The sequence below is a fragment of the Stegodyphus dumicola genome, chromosome 8 (assembly GCF_044657685.1).
Source record: "Stegodyphus dumicola isolate Sdum_Otavi_A_Nest chromosome 8, ASM4465768v1".
NCBI lineage: Eukaryota > Metazoa > Arthropoda > Arachnida > Araneae > Eresidae > Stegodyphus > Stegodyphus dumicola.
The window spans coordinates 178,742,876-178,762,962 of NC_140775.1; the positions used below are offsets into that span (position 1 = coordinate 178,742,876).

Sequence of the window (20,087 nt, forward strand, 5' to 3'; positions counted from 1 at the left end):
TAAATTCATCCATTCTAATGAGAATGCATTAGCGAAGTAAAGCACTGCAGTTTTACATAATTTCTGAGTAAGCTATTCGTGCGTATTGAAGTATTTCTTGCATTTAAACTTGTGTTCCAAATTAAGATTTAACTTGAAATTAATGTAGATAATTACTGAGAGCATTAGATTTTTGTAGAATAGTATACGTGAGATGAGATCGCTTGGGGTCACGTGATATGAACCGGCGAAACAGGATGTTGAACCATGAAAGCATAGTAAATTCTTAAATTAATGTCTTTATATAAATTTATTGTCTTTATTTATTGGCTTTTTATAAAATTTTAAGCGATAATAAAATGTTTATGCCTTCAAAAAAAAAAAAAAAAAAAAGAATTTTTAGGACTAACATTTTTTTAATATTTTTTGTGTGTATAATGTATGTTGTCGCCAATAATGTCTGCTTGGCGAGATTTGCGCCGGCGAAACGGAAAAGTACCGTTATTTTTCATGCTTTGGCAACATTGTATATTTAGGTTTGTATTTAGAATATTAAAAAAAAAATGGCGTAAATGAGCCATGCTTTTGTACTAAGGTGGACTGCCTGTTTTATTTTGATTACTTAGGTGAATTACATGCTTTATTTCGATTACTTATTCCTTTTTGGTAAAATATTAGTATACGGTACGGCCTCGGCGTGATTTGGAAAATTCTCGCCAACATCAAAATCATTCGTTTACTTCTCATCATAAATATCATGCTAACTGCTCATCATAAGTCGCCAAATCCCGTGTGTATCGTATACTAGGATTAAACCTTCCTTTTTTCAGTTGCTTTTACTAGAGACCGACTGAATGAATGAAACTCCTAGTGCACGGTACTGCCTTGGCGTGATCTGGAAAATTGTCGCCAACGACAAAATGACTTGCCAAATCTCGTGTGTGCCGTATACTAAGATTAAACCTTCATTTTTTACTTGTTTTTACTGGAGAACTGAATGAATGAAATGCAGATTGAATCTCGCAGTACACTCTTTATATAATTTCTCCCATCTTCATTTTCGTTTCTAGATTTAATTATTACTTTGTCCACTCATTATTCAAACTACTGTTTTGTGCATTCATTATCCCACATGATTTTATTAAACTGAAATATCTCTAATGAAAACTACAATATAAAACTGTTTATACATAGTTTTTTTAACTATTTTTAGCGCGAATTCGTCCAGTTTCCGCCCTTTGTTATTAAAACAGCATGCTCATTTATTATCAGAGTATATTTAATTGTAATTTTACATGAATAAAACAAAAAGGAATATGTTTTTTAAACTAGGCTTTTAAAGCCGTTACGTTGTCCAGAACTTCATTTTATTTCATTTTAGCTTATTAAGAGAAAGTGTTTTCGTTTTCTTTTAAATATTTTTATGTTTGAGATATATCTTCTCCTTACAAATATATTTTTGTATAGTTGCCGAAGGGTAGAGGTTGCAAACGATCAAATGTGCAAGATCCTCCGGAACGTCCCAATTTCGCAGACAAAAACATAATGTTTTCTGCTGAAGTTATATATCGAGTAATTGACAGAAATGAACAAGATGTAAATGTATGGAGTTACTACAGCACTCTCACTGTAAGTGAAGTATTCAGTTTTTTTCTAATCCTACAATAATGTGAAATTATTTATTCTGTACCCTGTGTCTATTAAAGTCCTTACTTAGTCCGTGGATCGTAAACGTATTCTTCCAACCCTAAAAATGTCTTAAAATGGCGAATGTATACATATTTTCTTATTTTTAAAATTTAAAAATCAGTTTCGTAAAAAATATGAAATTAAATTTTTTATGAGGCTTCCTGGTCTTTACAGTTACATGTAGTAATTATTAAAAAATAGCTTAACACCCGAATACTATCCTAAAAAAACTTACGTCATTGCTGTCGTTGTATCTTTGAGATACATGATATAAATTCTACAATATATCTATTTTTTAAATTAGTATCTTAAACAAAGGTAATAAAGAAATAGAAGAAACATTCTTTAACATTTTAATAGCCGAAAGCTTACAAAATAGCAAATGGAAAAGAAAATATAACTAAATACATTATAAAAGCAAATAAATAACTACAATTTTGTTTCACTCTTTAAGAAACGTGCTAAAATAATAAACACTTAAGAAAAAATAACTCTTTCAAACTATTTCACAGTCTTCTTTGTTCTCTTACATTTTGTGCCATCCATCAGTACAAATTCATCAGTGCCTCTAGCTTTTCGTCAATTGTGATATCAGATCCAAAAACAGTAGCAATCTCAGCAGTTGTTTACAAATTTTTCAAAGAAATTACGAATATGTGCTTTTTTAAACGCTCAACTACTCTTCTTTGTAGTCTATTTTCCTTATCACCAAACCTCAGAGTTTGTAGTAAGAATCTAAACCTAAAGAGGGACATGGTCAAACGGAAGATTTCTATGCCAAACCCATCTTTATCCCGCAGATCTTCAAGACTGATTTTTTCCAGCTTTGTAGCGTCCTGTCAAATATAAAAGGCCTATGAAGGCATATATTTCAGTACTATCAGTATGGTGTGCAAACTTATGCTGTGAATAATTTGGACTTATGTTGTCAATATGCTGATTTGTATACCTAACAGTCATAGCTATCATGCCATCATCAATGAGACACTTCCAAGTATCCAAAACTTTAGCAATCTTTCCTATCACACCTAGAAGCCGCTTGATTAAATTATGCTTCGAAGTTCTCTTCTGTTGATTGTAAGGAGGGATTTTTTTCCCAAGTAAATGACTCTATAACCTTTTTCGTCAGCTTTCGGTGACCCAAACGTAGAAATCCGCCTCTTCTTCATCAGAACTAACATCTGTGCTGCTCTGCTCTGTTTCCGCGTCTTCATCTCGATCTTCATTTCCCTCTGAAGCATCAGTGTTACATTCTTCCTTTTCTAAACCATAAGATGAAGCTCCAGGTTGAACTTCATCATCACGTATGCCATCAAATAAAATCTGGTGGATTCTTGCCATATCATCTGGATTATTCAAGTCCGGAAATAGTTTTCGATGTCATTTTGCATCTGTAACGGCAAAAATAAATGCGTAATGGCTATATACAAGTAATATCCAGTGACATCAATAAAGAATGAAACAAATCGAAGGACAAAGTAAAAAAAAAACCACGTAATTGCTAACCTTGTATATCTGAGATACCATATGCCAGTATTTTTAAGAGAACATAATTTCTGGCAAAATGGCAAAATTAATGATGGACTAGATTATCTAAATGCTAAATAATTGGAAAAAAATACAAATAAAAACAAAAATATAGATGATCAAAAATACTTACAAATTTGCTGTCGTCGTATCTGAGAGATACACGAGCCACTACAGGAGATGACCTTCATTTCACAAGGATCAGCATTACACTGATGTTTGACTTTCTGCAGGTTATGAATGTGAAGGTGAGGATGGACCCGTCACCTTACGGCTGCACTTGTAGTTAGGAAAAAAAAGTCAGTGTGTATCTCACAGATACAAGGAGAGCATTCGAGTGTTAAATAGGTTTGACTTCCGTCAGCAAAAATTGACTGAAATATTTAATTTAAAAGTTTGAGACCATTTTCAGGAATCCTCTACAAATTGAAGGGGGAAATATTTAAATTAGTACGAAAGTAACATCAGTTGAAAAAAAAAAAAATTCAGATGTTAATAGATTAAGCCATGAGCATTACTATGCAAACTGCCGCAAAACATTTTGACCAATATAAGTTTTACTTATTCTGATGATCTTACTCACGAAAGCTTACAGAATTAGTGTTCTAGAAAACTATGGTAGGTATTGGTATATAATCAATTCATAACATTATTTGCATTAATTAAAAGAGAAGAAAATTTCTAATTCAGCAACGGTTTTTGTATTATAGTAAATGTATTTTTGTATACCTATAGACTAAAGTAATAAAACTGCATATAAATATTGTGGTATCTTATTATCACAGCGTCCCATTGCCAATATATGTGCATTGTTTTCCTTGTGCCACGACAACCTTCTCACCGTAAAATTTAAAAAGTCTATGTTTACGAAAGTATTTTTACTTACTTGTACGAAGTAAAGGAAGTATTTTAATCACGAAAAATTCTGGGTGTACTATTTCAAAGAAAGCATCCATTTTGGCCGCTATCGAATGCTGTTCAACTATGTTTTTTCTTAGCATCTGTATATAAGGACAGAATAAAGGGCGTTTTCCACAAATGAATTATAAAACTGATTTAAAATGGATTCAGAAGAGATTTTTTCGTAGCGTCTGTACGTACGTACATCGCAAAACTCAAAAACGAGTAACCCCAGAACGTTGAAATTTTGTATATAGGACTGTATAACATGTAGTTGTGCCCCCTCCCATTTTGGTTGCGATCGGCCGCACCTGTCTGTTTCGGCGAAACGCGTAATGGAGTTAGCTTGGTTCGACGTTTAACTTGAAATTTCCCTTGAAAAGCCAGGTTGGAAGTCGAATTGAGCTAATTTACCATTTTCCGCTTTATAATTTTATATAATTTTTGTTTTTTCATGTGTTTTTATTTGTTTTATTTGTTTTAATTTGTTCCATCGATCGATTTTTATATGTTTTAACATTTCACTTATCACATCGATAGGTATTTTGCAGTATTTTTTGCAATTGACCTGTTTCCAACGATTAGTATTTTACTGTGTTTTATATTATACATTTTATTTCGCGTGTAGTCTAAGTTTTCACCCTTCAATGTCATTGTTTTTTAAAAAATACTGTGTTGAACTTTTTCTTGGAGCCACAGCTCCTGGTAACATTTTGGCAAGCTAACTACAATTTATCTTCTTCTCTTTTTTTTAATTTTGCAGCATATTGCGCAAAAAGTTTTTAGACCAAATTGGTCTTTTTTATATAGTACTTACTACCTAGCTTTTTAAATAAATATATATATATACCCACTCTGTTACTCGGCTCCGTGAGCTCAGTTTTTTTTTATTCTTATATGTTGATAAATTGTGCATTTTCTCCTTTAAAAATGATTGAATTATATTATTCTGATCTTCCGATTAAGGTTTTTATGCCTTTAATTAATCTGCGTGCAAACGTTGTAGAATTACCGATAATTAAAAGTTATTTCATTGCGTCTTAATCTATTTCTTTTTACCGTAAGCAGCCATATTTATTTACATTTGAAACTTAGCAGAATAGTGAATTAAGTCTTTTTGCACCTTCAGTGTCCTTTTGCCAAGTGGGGCCAAACGTAAACTTTCAGTTTTGTGCACCGATAAATCTGCCTTCTTGCTTGCTGGCTAAATAGCTTGTTTTTGCTTAGAAATTTAATTGTGAAAACTGTTTTAACCGTATTTGATATTTTATGTTTTTCTATATCTGAATGATATCTATATGAAGATATTTTGAGTTTTTATGTATTTTTGTCTTGCCGCGAAGTGAGAACCGAATTAATTGAATGAGAAATCTGTCTCTAATGAAATTCCTGGAAATAAGTTTGAATGAAATGCAGGAAAGAATGCGCATAATTTAATATCCGTACAATGAAGTCATGTTGTGTACATGTTACTGTGAAAGACCGAAATTGGAGAATGTCGACTTTCACCGGAGAATATCAACATTCACCAAATACGTCGGTGAAAAACCGAATATTTCACTACATTCTTGTATATTCGGACCCTTACCGGTGTATGTCGACAATCACAGATATGCTCTGGTGAAAGTCGAAAAGAGAGATCATAAAATGCCATAATATTTTAAGTTATTGCAATGAATAAGATTTGAATCATATAATTTAGTTAGTTTTTTATGACTGTTATTTTATTTTCTCATTTAGAACGTACTGTTTAATTAAGTAAGTGTTTAACTTCTATTATTTCCCTTTCTCATTTTGAATGTATTGTGTGTTTTAGGTTCTCATGTTTTTAAGTTCTTATTTCAAGTCTCAAGTGCGTTTATTCGCGACTGAATGACGGAGAAGAAAATATAATAATGTTATATGTTCAACATTCACCATTAGTACATGGTGAATGTCGATATTTACCGGTGTAAGTCAGAAATAAGAGTATTTGGAAAATATTTCGGACATACACCAAGAGACTATGTGAATGTTGACATTCACCGCTGAAAGTCGACATTCACCGGTGAAAGTCGACATTCTCCAGATTTCGGTGTTTCACCGTAACATACACACCAGAATATTTAAAGAAAGTCTCCGAAATCAAATTGCATTGAGCTCCGGTATCAATGTGAGCTTCAGCAGGGATATTATTTAACAAAACTTACACTAATTGGCAGTTCCATATTTCTTATTATTACAGTAAATTTAATTGCTGAGGGTTTTTCCTTATTCTGGAGTGACTGCATCCTCTCCCCAGCATCCCATTTTAGTTTAACTTGTCCCCCTGCTTTCTGTTTACTTGTTTTCTGCCCCCGCTATTCCCGGTTGAATTTTTTCCTTCCTTTTCAGATTTCTTCTTCGGTCCAAACTGCAGTTTCTGAAGAGGCGTTGGCCTAAAACTTTGCTCTTTGCCCTCTCAGCGTACCTGGTCATTCGATTTTTTTTCTGCCACGCGTCGATTTTGGAAATTTGTGGTTAATTTAAATAAATTTTGCAATGCTGTTGGATTACAAAGCTGGAAGTAGTCTTGAGCCTGGTTTAAGAGTCGTGGCAAAATTATTTGAATAATTTCTTCCTCCTTCCTCCTGCCGGACAACATATTAAAAATCTGAACTTCCCGCAAGATAAAATCCGTCAGCTCCTCAATTTTGTCTTGTAATTTGCTGACTAGCTCTGACTCGAGCTCGGCTCTATCCTTCACTGTGTGATACGCTTTAATTAATTCCTGCTTAAAGTTCTCAAAGTTGTAGCTTTCGCTCCGAGACTCACCCAAAACAAATTTGCCAATGCATTTATACAACGCAGAAGCCTAGCCTCTAAGGACGGACGTAGCAATCGTAATTTTCTGCGCTCCTTGAACTGGACGAGCAGAAAATGCGAATTTAACTGCTCAAGAAAACTGATACGCAGTCGCATGGACCTCCGCCCTAAGGTTCTACACCAATCAGAGTTATATGTCCATGCGACGGAAAAGAATCTACCATCCACCACTAGCGGCATTCACTGAATCAATGATAGTAATATTACAATGCTAAATTGACACTGTCATCTATACAATAATTGCTACATAATAATCCGCATGAAAATAAATATACGATCAAGTAATAATTACATTGTCATGGATAGGATCTATGTTGTGGAGAGTGAAACTTATATATTAATAGTTTTTAAACCTATGTCTTTTTCAATACGTCATAACTTCATGTTCTTATCAGTTACACACCTAATGATGTGTGACCGTATTATTTTTGCAGTTATCCACAGAGTAAGCCAATCACATCAGTTCAGGCAATTGATAGTTCCATAGCCCAAAGTATATGATGTTGTGTAGGCTATTCTATGCTCACTTTTGTTAAGTTCAGCGTTCAAATAAATACTACTTGTCCACTTCGAAACATCATAACTTCGTGTCCTCAACAGTTTGCACATCTCATTATGTGCGTCCATAGCAATTTGCACACTGTGTCGCAATTATCCACAAGGCAATCACGAAATTGCATTTGGGAATTTCATTGTAATATGTACACTATTTTACTATTATCCACAGAAGCAAATGTTTTGTAAATAATGACTTGGTTCCCAGATGATAAATAAAGAAGGAAACTAATTCTTAAATTTTTCAATACAATTCTAAATTGTGCAAAACTACAGATTTGTTAAACAGTTCCAGTCAATACAAATTGACCGGTATTCCAACAATATAAAGCACATATTCTAAAATAAAACGTCTAATGGAAAACAGGAACTAATTCCCAATTAAAATAGACATAAAATACATAATTATTCAGCACATATTATATACCAATCATCATACCATAAAAATACACATGTTTCAAATGCTGCAACTAATTTTTTATTACAATTAGAATATTTACCAATCAAACATACTACAAGTATACATGTTTAATAAAAAAAACTGCAACTAATTTTTTATGGCAGTTAAAATAATAAATTTCTATTATACAATTATAAATAGCACAAATAAACAATTTCAATCTATACAAATTGACAGGTATTCCTACAACATAAGAACACATATTCAAATACAGCTAATCATTCTTGTAAAATGGCTATAACAGTGCCCAATTTCTTCAAATAATTAAAAACATCAGAGGTTTTTTCTTCAAAAGTTGCTACTAGTTTCATAGCAGCTCTAAGAATGTCAACAATAAATCCAAATTCCTCCATGGCCGCCGGGCCTTGCGACGTTTAGGGCAAAAAGCTAAAAGCTGAAGTTTCCTGAGACATACTAGTTCTTTTTATAGGTCATGCGCCAGTATAAAGTCTGGTATTCTCTGGGAGCATAAACCAAAGACTTTAAAAAGACTATAGAAGAATTATCTTCTGATTTTGAGAATACAAGAACACAATGTCAGATTAAGGATGTATAAGACGCTTTTATTTGAACATAAGATATAACAATGACCCAACTTGGTTTTACACAAGCTTAACTCAAATACGTAATGTTGAACTAATTTAAATGTAATAGATTACCCTAACGGCTCACAGGATAGTCTAAACGAGCAGGAAAGGCTCTGGTTTGTAGAAAACTGGCCTGACAAACTAAATGACTAGAAGCACTCAACGTCACAGAATCAAATTGTTAATAAGTCACGGTACAACGTGACTTGAAATAGGCAAAACACGCTCTAAAATCAACTTGCGTAACCATCGTTTAAATAGCACTTCTTTCTTCCTCAAACGCTGTATATCTTATTTACATTCTGGCATAAAAAGCGTGGGTGAAAAGAAAGTGACAGAAAAGTAACTGAACCTAAAATTAACTATTAGTGTGAGGGTGACGTCTTATCATCAAACAGAGATCACACTCACGATTCAAAGTATCAGGTTTTTTTTTATTTTATTTTATTTTATTTTATTTTTTATTACTGGTTCATAGAAGAAAAGATAAACGGAATGAGTATGTACAAATGGATTAAATATGTTTAGGAGAGTAATCAACACTGGTTCCACTATGGAGATGTAAAAGTCACAGCTGACCACCTACGAGCGGTCACTTTAGATAAGTTCTAAGTCCGATCGTCTACGCGCGACCAGTAAGCGTCTAGTTGTAGCTCCTTCGCGAGCATTCTGTCAGACCGCTTCTCTCGGACTTCTCGAACCAACTGAAGATCCTGGAACCTGGAGAGTTCCTACAGAGTAGTGATAGATAGCGACATCTGGTGCTTCGTTGAGGCACGATTCCCACATTAGTTAACAGTAAATAGATAAAACCTCACACCACTAAACCAGTCTCTAACAAGGAAGACCTTTTTACTATCAGATTCAATGTTCCGTCTTACTTTCTTTGGGAACATGCAAGGACCTGACTCGGAACAGAGAGCTTACTAAAGCTATAATAACTGTGGTAAGTAGACAGGATACACAAGAAGGGTATACAAAACCCTTTATTTTTCTCTATTTACAATAATTTCCGTACTTCGGAATACAAAGACCCACTACTTGTGGTCTAAACGTAAGAATATAAAAATAGAACTAAACTCTAACTTAACTTTGAAATAATAAACGTGGAAGATTGGCCTTATATTAACAGGAAGCCGTATGTAGTACAGAGAACTGTTAACACTACAATACGTTTAAAAATTATCAAGAGGATTAAACCTCTGGCCTGGAAGGCAACCAGCAACTGAGTAAAACTTCTAAGGTAAGCGGCCTGCTTCGATTAACTCCTTCCTCTCTCTCGCTTGGCAAAAAGCCACAACTTAAGTACTTGGCGTTCGCCAGACAAATTTTGCATAAATAAGTTAACGCTTTTAATTCTGGCCGGAAGTAGAAAATAAGAAGTGATAGTAAAGATTTAAAATAAAATAAACGTTAGTAAAACTTAAGATCCTTACATTACGTTTTTTTTTAACATTGCATATACAAATGGTTTCGTCATTAACTTACAGTTTCCTGCTGTAGCTATTTTTGCGTACTTGTTTTCTCAGGTGAAAGTCCTCTTTCTTGAAAAAATGATATAGCATCCACATTTTTATTCGATAAATGAAAGATTGTTAACCGCATATGCACAAAAAAGCAAAGAATATATATATATATATAAAATGCGAATTCGAAAATCTAACAAAAATGGAACATGATGTTAAAATATAAGAACACGTGGCGAGATCTCGGTTTAATAGCAATTCGGTCTCGGAACCCGCTATAATATAATAAGGAAGCACCAATATTATTAATGAATTTTTAGTATAAAGAAATTTATAAATAATTTGTGTGAAGGGTTTTCGGTAAGCCAAATATCGCAAAATTATAACTGTAGAATGTTACGCAATAGATAATCATTGAATGGTATTAAAGAAGGGAGAAAAATCTAGCTTCAATTATAATAATATATTTTTAACCAACCCCTCAAGGAAAGCAGTAAAAGATGACGGAGTTCCAGAATTTAAAAATTAAATATCGTCATAAATTTTTGTCGTCAAGGAGTAAAATCTGAGTGATTTATTTTATAGAATGGATACAAACTTGGAACGTACAAAAAGTTAGATCTCGTAATTTTTAGAAAACTGATTTGTATTGTAATCGCGAAAAGCTTCAGGCAGCATATTTCAACGAAAATATCCACTTTAACCGCTATCGAATGCAATTTAACGATGTTTTTGCGTGATATCTGTGCGTAAGGACAGAATAAAAGACACCTTTCCTCCAAAAAAATTATAAAACTGCTTTAAAATTAATTCTGAAGAGAATTTTTCGTGGCGTCTGTACGAACGTATGTACGTATGTACGTATCTCGCATAACTCAAAAACGAGTAGCCTCAGAACGTTGAAATTTTGTATATAGGACTGCTATAACATGTAGAAGTGCACCTCGTATTTTGGTTGCAATCGGCCGCACCAAACGTATATAAATACATTTATATATATATCCACTCTGTTACCCGGCTCAGTGATCTCAGTATCTTTACTCTTATATGTTTGTAAATTGTACATTTTTTGCTTTAAAAATGATTGAATTATGTTGTTTTTATCTTCCGGTTAAGGTTTTTATGCCTTTAGTAAATCTGTGTGCAATATTTTTAGAATTATCAACAATTTTAAAGTTGTTTAATTGCCGTTAAGCCTGTTTTAATGGCGGCCATTGATGTTTACATTTGAAACAGGAGACTAGTGGATTTGTTGCCAATCTAGAGAAACTTAGCTTCTCAACAACAAAGATAACGCATTCATTTATTATTGCCAATTAAATCATGCTTAATTCTTTCTGGAATTTTTTCGAGGAAATAAGCGTTTGAGATTTACTTCGTAATTTTTAATATAGATATTTTGAGTTTTTATGTATTTTTGCCTTGTCGCGAAGTGAGAGCTGAATTAATTGAATGAGAAATACTAAATCGTCTGTGAAAAACTGTTTCTTTTCTGTTTTGTTTGCTTAATTTCTTTCATACATCGTTTTAGCTTTATTATAGTATTTGAATAGAACATGTGGCAACGATAATTCTTCAAATGATATAAATTTTGTGCATTCAGAGTGTCGTTATAGTAAACAAATATAGTGAATTTTAAAAGAGTGCATTTATTCTATTGTGGTTTATGCGCTGTCGACGAAGTAGATTTAATTCAATCCAATCAATTTAAATGAAATTTAAGAAAAAAGTGCGTATAATTTAATATTCCGTACAAGGAAGTCATGTGGTGTACACATCAGATTTTTTAATTTAAATTTCAAAGTTATTGTAATGCTAATAAACATTGTTTTCTTATATAATTTTGCACGTGGATAATATTATATAAAACGTCCAGATTCCATTTTAATTTTTTACTTTTGCAGAACAGCTCTTACTTTGATTAATATTATTAAAACAGCTAATTCTTATAAATTTGCAGATGGCTCTGGACATCACCAGTCAACATTTAGCGTACTATTATACTCCCTGGGATACAAAGAACTCAGATGAAGAATTGGAAGTCAAAGCTCCAGTACACGTAATTTTTGACATGAAACATGGTGAGAGCTAAATTTCGATTTCTTTTACACATCATTATTTTCCATAATTAAGCACAAATCTACGTAATATTTATAACTTCTATGATATTAAATTAATGGGGAACTATTTACCTTTACATCTAACGGCTTTAATAAAGTAAGTCTCAGGTAAAAACTGACACAAAACTTTACTAGCCGTGACTTGTAGACAATACAGTTAAAAATGAGAACAACTAAACTTTGCGACTTCTTGTCGATTTCCAAAAAGATCTGCTTCCAATATGTTAACCAGTTAACTGTGATTGACGAGTATACTCGTTATGGAGAACCGTCACGATTTTGTGTATTGACGAGTATACTCGTCATGTCATGTTGTGTATTGACGAGTATACTCGTCGAGTATACCTTCGGTAGTTCTAGGTGAGGGGTATTGACGAATATACTCGTCATGCGTATATTATGTGAATGAAATGGAAAGATAAGAAGGACGTTTATTTAGTAAGTATTGTACATAATGACAACGTAATAGAAAAAGAGAAAAGAAAAATAATAGCAGAGAAACCGGAACTAGTGATTGATTATAATAAAAATATGGGTGGAGTGGATATGAGCGATGAATTATCATAGCGTACTCCACAGCAAGAAATCGACTCAACAAGTACTACAAAAAGATATTTCTCAGACATTATGTGTCTGAATGCATTCATATTATATAAAAAAATAATGGAACATTATCGCGTATCAACTTTTTGCTCAAATTTATTGAAGACACTTTTGCGACGTATCCAATTGAAAAAAATAAATCGACACATACTTAGCCATTTAGACCTAATATAAGCCAATTAGGCGGGAATCATGTTCCGGATTACATATCCGGAACATCGAAAAAAAAATAACCGTAGGCGAAGGTGTTCGCATTGCTACAAACGTAAGATCAGGAAGGAATCGCGTTACTGGTGTTCGATTTGCCAAGTCCCATTGTGTATAGTACCCTGTTTCGCTGAATATCACTCCACAGCAGGAATTTAAATTCTTACTTTTATATGTATAATATTTAATTTAATTTATTGCGTTTTTAGTTGAATATGTATGTAATAAATGCTTATGTTAACCAAATAAGTAAATATTAGAAATAAAATTTTCAATTTTATAAAATAAACCCATCTTTTTCCTCCAATATCTTACCAGTGCAACTTACTCTGTGATTGACGAATATACTCGCCATGGCTCGATTCTGGTGACACAAAACGGTGCGCACTCTTAAACAAGAGCGCCACAGTTAACTGGTTAAAGTTAAGATATGCTAAAATTACAATAGCAGAACCTACGCAGACGTGCAGTACTCTTTCAGTCAGAAGGAAAAATTAGTTAACCTTCTATGCTAACCCAAGCTTTTGCCCAAACTTCGGTAGTTCTAGGTGAGGGGTTCTTAAACGTTTTAAATTTTGTACTACGTTAAAAAAAAGCAAATTGTGAAGAAAATCTGAAAGCTTTCAGATTTTATATTATGCCTAAAGGAGCTTTTGTGTGTGTGTGTTACCTTTATTTATTAAATAGCATGTTCGTTGCACTTAAACCGCATAAAATTCAATTCAACAGCAATATCACGAAATATTTAAAAAGAGCACATCTTTAGAATTTCCGACAAACAGTCTCGCGCGCTGGAGATTATTATTTTTTTTTCCCGTACAGTGTTTCCACTGCTCGCTTTGAAATCGTTGAGTTTGTTCGTCAAAAATTCGTTACAGTTCTACAAAGTATGAAATAGTTAATAAAACAAATTCCAAATTCTGAATTTGGGCTTCCAGATGCCCATGTTTGGGTGGAGGATTGCGTTATTCCAAGTATGATGGCTTTAGGTACCGCCGTTTCTTCACAGAGCGAGATACATACATACCTTCATCCAGGTTCTTCATTATTTAATTTCTTTAAATATAATACAGCGCAAAAAGAGATATCATCAATTAAATTTTTATCATATACATTGTATAATACTAAAGATAGCTAAGCCTAAATCTTTGAATACTAGTTTCGAAAAGGTAACTTTGGTGGCAGCAATTTCAAAAGTGATTCATCGTTTGTAGCGAAATGGCGTAAAATGCCGTTTTGAGACTAATAGCCCTTTTAAGCTAACACGCTTTTTTGGGCTGAAATTACAGGCCCGGTCATGTACCAATTATGTTCCAAAAAGGGCGGTATTTTACATTAATTTTGGAAGTTGATTTCAATCTTGTGCAAAAATTGTACCACCACAAATAATGTAAGGTATCGTTAGTGGTATATATACCATGGCTTAAGAAACTTCCAGGGAGGTTTCCGCAGGAAGATAGTACTGCAAAAATAATACGGACACACATCATTAGGTGTGTAACTGATAAGAGCATGAAGTTATGACGTATTGAAGAAGACATAGGTTTAAAAACTGGTTAATATATAAGTTCCACTCTCCAAAACATAGATCCTATCCATGACAATGTAATTATTAATTGATCGTATATTTATTTTTCATGCGGATTATTATGTAACAATTATTGTATAGATGACATTGTCAATTTAGCATTGTAATATTACTATCATTGATTCAGTGAATGCCGCTGGCGGTAGATGGTAGATTCTTTTCCGTCGCATGGACATATAACTCTGATTGGTGTAGAACCTTAGGTTGGAGGTCCATTCGACTGCGTATCAGTATTCCGAACAAGTTCTAGTGAGTTCACAGTTAAAATTATATCCCACTATTAAACTAGTTTAATAAAAATATGCAAAACTTAAATTTTATAAAATTTCCTAGAAAGTAGGCCAATAAGAAGTACAATTTTCATAGCCCTAAAAGATAAAATAAAGTATAAAAAATGAATAAATAAAAATAAAAAATATATAATTTAAAAAAATTAAATCCCTTAGTACACAATAAAAACTGTCTGAGATATCATCAATTAAATTTTTATCATATACATTGTATAATACTAAAGATAGCTAAGTCTAAATTTTTGAATACTAGTTTCGAAAAGGTAACTTTTAATTCGTTTTATGCGCACATACACACACAAAAAGAGACAGTTCTGTATCTCCCGTTCTACTGGGCCAACTGACGAAATTTAATTTGCGTTTTTCATATCTCGAAAGCGCGACTTGGGATCGTTATGACGTATATTAGATTTATACATAACATTAACATATATATTTTGAAACAAAATCGGACTTTTGTTAGTTGACATACCGATTTTTTTCTATATTTCGATTCTACGACTCAAGTTATGAATAAGTGTAAAGTTTTGTAAAAATCGGTCTAATAGTTTTTGAAAAATTAGCTCTTAGCTCCTCAATGTCAATTGAATTTGCTGTATATTTATTAATCTTTATTTTTTTATTAAACTTAATTGATTCTTTTTTTTCAGAATTCGAAATTTGGTTTAATCCAAATAAAATTCGCAGATATTTTCTGATTTATTTTTGAAGTTTGTATTTTTAATAATTTTATAAATTTTTCGAAAAAAAGTTTTATTAATAACATATAGAGTTTTTGCTATCACCTTGAAGTAGATACATTTCTAGGCATACCTGCGAAAATGAGTTTCTTATTCAAAATTTCCCAAGATGTACTTATATTGGTTATAAGCGATTATAACAACAAATGTGTTTTACGTACTTTGTTAAAATTATTTGAAGAAATGAACGATGCACCCTTTTTTTCTGCTCGTGCATAAGGAAAGGGAAAAGTAAGTATAGCTTATTATATACAGCATTGTTCTAACGTAGGTATTCTGACACAAAATCGGATTTTTTTTTTTCCTGAATTATAGTTAGTTTCTCAAAAAAATTTTACGAAATTTAATATTTATGCATAATTTGAGGCGTAGAATCTCAGTATGGGGAAAAAATTGGTATATCATTTCAGGAAAAAAAATCCGATTTTGTGTCAGAATACCTACGTTAGAACAATGCTGTATATAAGGCTAATATATATCCTTAGACGCGCTTTCCAGCATGAAAGACGCAAATTAAATTTCATCATTCGGCTAGTAGGGCGGAATATACAGAATTGTCCCCCCCACACTTTTTCTTTCGCAGAGTGTACATACACATTTTAATACGAATTCATATGAAATAATGGAATTTGAATATGTTTATCTAACACAATTCAAATATTACATGCCCCCTGAGAAACTGCGAATTTGCATATTTTGTTTTTTTGGATGAAATTATGTGAAGATTGTTAATTCCGCTATTTTTATCAGAGCATATGTTGCATATTATATAAATAGCTTTTGTAGCAATGAAAGAAGCATTTTGCTAGCTGGAATTTCTTCGTTGAAGGCCTGCAATGAAATTTAAAGTTTGTGCATTTTCACTGAACTATGTCACCGCCCCTCCCCCCAAAATGCTGTAGTCAAAAATGCTGTAGTCAAACAGCCTCGTTTATTTGATTCACATAAACTGTAGCTAGAAGTCTACGATAAACCTTTAAAGACGTACATTATTACGCTAATACATTTGGATTAAAATTATTAAGTTTATTATATAATTTAATAAGTTCATCGTGGAAGACTATTTTCATTCTGTACTATCATGGATTCAGTGTAACTTAATACTGTATTATAATATTCTAATACGGAAATTGATTTGAATTCAAATAAAATTTCTCTTCAGGATACGCTTACCAGTTTGATGATGAAACCGGCAACTGTTCAATTACACGAGAAAAAAGTTTTGTTCCGAAGTTCGAGTTGCCAAGGAACGGAGGATCTGTGTCTTTAACTGACCCAAGTATTCTTTTCCCCAATGATGAATTGTACTATATGTCTAAGGTAAGTACAAAATAATCTAAGAAGGATTCTAGTTTTCTTCATTCGATTAATTAAATTCTGGCATTAAATATGCTGTTGGCTATCTGAAATCTAACACCGTAAAGGCCATAACGTTCGATAAATTGTTGAAATTTGTTCTATGTGGAGACCTCGACACGTCATTCAAATGATTGCCATTGGGACGTATAACGTAAATCATATACGCCAGAAATGTCAATCAAAATTACTTAAAAAGTAGACTGTTTTAAGTACTGGAATTCGATATTTTTTTTGGCTGTTCCTTCAAGCATGCCTTGTCGAAGTAATGCCAATCGAACAAGGCAAAATAGTGGCCCAGCCATCCGCTTAATTTCAGAGAGTTTTCCTATCAATTCTTGTTTACACTTACAACTCGCTACTAGAATGAGTTTTCAGAATCACTTAATGCAAATGAGTTAATTATCGAACCACCAAACAATTAATTTTATAATTTATAACCATTTGCTTGTACATAATTCTTTTTCAGTGTTAGTCCGATTGTGATCGTTACTATCGATGTAATACAGAGCTGTCTATTAGTGAGCGGTTAAATTAAATTTTGGATCCCAGCAAAAACTTCATGCTTTCCGATTCCTTTCCGTTAAAATCGCACTCCATTGTTCCCATTTGTTCTACTTTTATAATTTTTTAAACACTATAATGTCTATTTCTACCATAATACAAGGTTATTCATAAGTCCATAAACATTTTAAAAATTCATAACAAGCGATTTACACAACCAATACCTAGTGCATACCGATCACGGTCGAAAATGCTCCAGCATCAAATACTGCTAAGATCCCGGAAGCATAGTTCGTAAGTGCACATTGGTACCGCAACCGAGCTGGTGGAAAGTTTTTTTCCCTCTGCAAAATAATTAAAAAGTCGTGGAATTTCTTGCGAAAATTATGAGTGTGAAATTAGATCAAATATAAGTAATTGTGCAATCTGATTGAAAGGATTTGAAAGGAATGTTAACACTTATGGACACTGGAAAACAAAGACGAAATAAAATCAAAAACAACAGCTTTTAAATATTCAGTCAGTAGAAGCTCATTAGCTCGTACTGGAAGCCTTTCCTCGGTTGTCGTACTGATGTGCTGTTAAGAATTATGCATCCTGGAGAGAAGAATGAAAAGGAAGAACGGAAGCACAAGGATAATATTTTTTAGGAATCACCAAAAGGAAACGTGACATAGGGTTAAGAAGACTGGGTGGCTACCTTCTCTTCATCTCGTCTAGTACATCCTGTCCACCTTTCATTGAAATGTTCTAGCAAATGGACTGTCTTAGTCACAGATTTTGTCTGAGATACTGTCGCAAATGTTTTTTGAAAAAGACTTGTTTGATAATGAGCCGTACAAATGTCTTGTTGAAAAAGGTGGTACAGTTTTCATTCAGTTATGGCACCAGCCACCTTCGCGTATGTACAAGTAAATCCTTCTACTGAAGAACAGATGTTTATCGAAGCCATACGAACTGAAAGTTTGTAAAATAGGCTTAATAAGTTACATTTATTTCATTAGAATAAAATTTAGTATCAGTTGCGTAATAAATTTGTAATGCATGTTTAAAATGCCCTATGAACCCTTATATAATCTTCAACATAAAACTATTAATGTAAGACTATTAATGAAAATTAATTCTTTGACATCAGTTATTATTTATGTAACATATTGAAAATGTGTTATATAAAGTGCGTTCTAACAAAAGTGCCGCATTGAATATGTCCAATAAAATATTTTATTTTGAGAAAATGGAAACTACTTTAACATACAGCAAGTAAGTGTTCCGATTTAAAGAATGAAAAATAATGCGTGGACTATGTCCTCTACAGCTTGGTCTGCAGCGCCACACTTTCTCGATGGAATTCGTAAACAAGTTTTCATGTATATGCCTACCGAGGTGGCTAAGGACACATTCAGTTTCCTCTTTAAATTTTTCATTGTTTAAGTTCAGATTTTATTTTTGACTTGAAACAACACTGTCACGCAAAATAGCGATGTTTTCAACAGACTGGCTAGACAGACTAGCATGAAGATTTAATGTCTGTTGTCAAACCTTGTCCTCAAATTTCTTTATCAATCTTCGAACTGGTCTTACGTGCACTTTCACGTCCAAAGATTACACGAAGCTTTCTAACAGTGTGTGCGTAACAGTCGCCATACTTGCAATGAATTTTCACAATAAACACTCGCTGTTCTTTTGTGTACCTGTCCCCCCCTTTTTCCCCTTCCATGCCGAGTATGCTGCAGCGAAGCTGCCAAAAGGTCTGACAGTGATCAAATGTCATTGTTAACGAGTAAAATCAAACACTGTAGAGACATTAGGTTTTTCTGATGCTGGAAATATGAAAACTGGGCAATGCCCTCTCCGGGACTCGAACCCGGACCTCTCGAATACACGCCAAGTGTGCCAGCCGTTACACCATGAAGACATGCTTTTACACCACGAAGAGAAAATACCTTATATACTCCCCCTTATAAAGGGCGACTAGGGGTTAGGGGATCCAATCGCCCACTCCTGTTGGCTCATCATGGACCACCTTTTAGTTCGGGCGCCACTCTAGAGACATTAGGTTTTTTTTTATGATGGAGACTTGAAAAATGAGCAATGCCCTCGCCAGCATTCGAACTCGGACCTCTCGAATACGCGCCCAGTGTACTAACCGCTACACAATGAAGGCATGCTGGAAGGAGGGGAAAAATTCCTTATATCACAACTTTCTTAAATCGGAATATTTACCTGTTGTAAATATATTTTAAATTTTCTAAGAATGAAGTATCTTTTGTGCATATTAAATTCAACGCTTTTGTTGGAACACTCTTCATAATATATAAACATATTAAGCATGGGGAAATTTTAGAAAATTTAAAAAATTTTCGACCACGGAAAGAAGTGACGGATAAAATTTATTATATCAGAATGAAAGTTCCCATGTTTAGAAAGATTTTTTTTTTTTTTTTTTTTTTTTTTTTTTGGTGTGTGTGTGTGTGTGTGTGTGTGTGTCCATAGTTCTAATTGATATCTGCCCTATTATATAAAATAATGTTCGTTGTTAATAGTTTTATTTTTAATAAGTTATATTCTAAATCTCCCATTAAATGATCACCTTGTTTTGTTATTTTTTGCTTATTTGTTAAACTTTTCAATTGATTATTTTATAATCTTTTAAACAAAAACTTTACTTGCAG

The 20,087-nt window shown here is 33.1% G+C and overlaps 1 protein-coding gene across 1 annotated transcript in view; it reads left to right on the plus strand.

Moving 5' to 3' along the window:
- The window catches only part of LOC118200718 (uncharacterized), a 127,757-nt gene that overhangs the window by 49,980 nt on the left and 57,690 nt on the right, over nucleotides 1-20,087 (plus strand). The window contains exons 8-10 of the mRNA XM_085822802.1: nucleotides 1,447-1,608; nucleotides 11,968-12,088; nucleotides 16,718-16,875. Coding sequence (XP_085678928.1) covers nucleotides 1,447-1,608; nucleotides 11,968-12,088; nucleotides 16,718-16,875 — 441 coding nt within the window. The remainder of the gene's footprint in view (nucleotides 1-1,446; nucleotides 1,609-11,967; nucleotides 12,089-16,717; nucleotides 16,876-20,087) is intronic.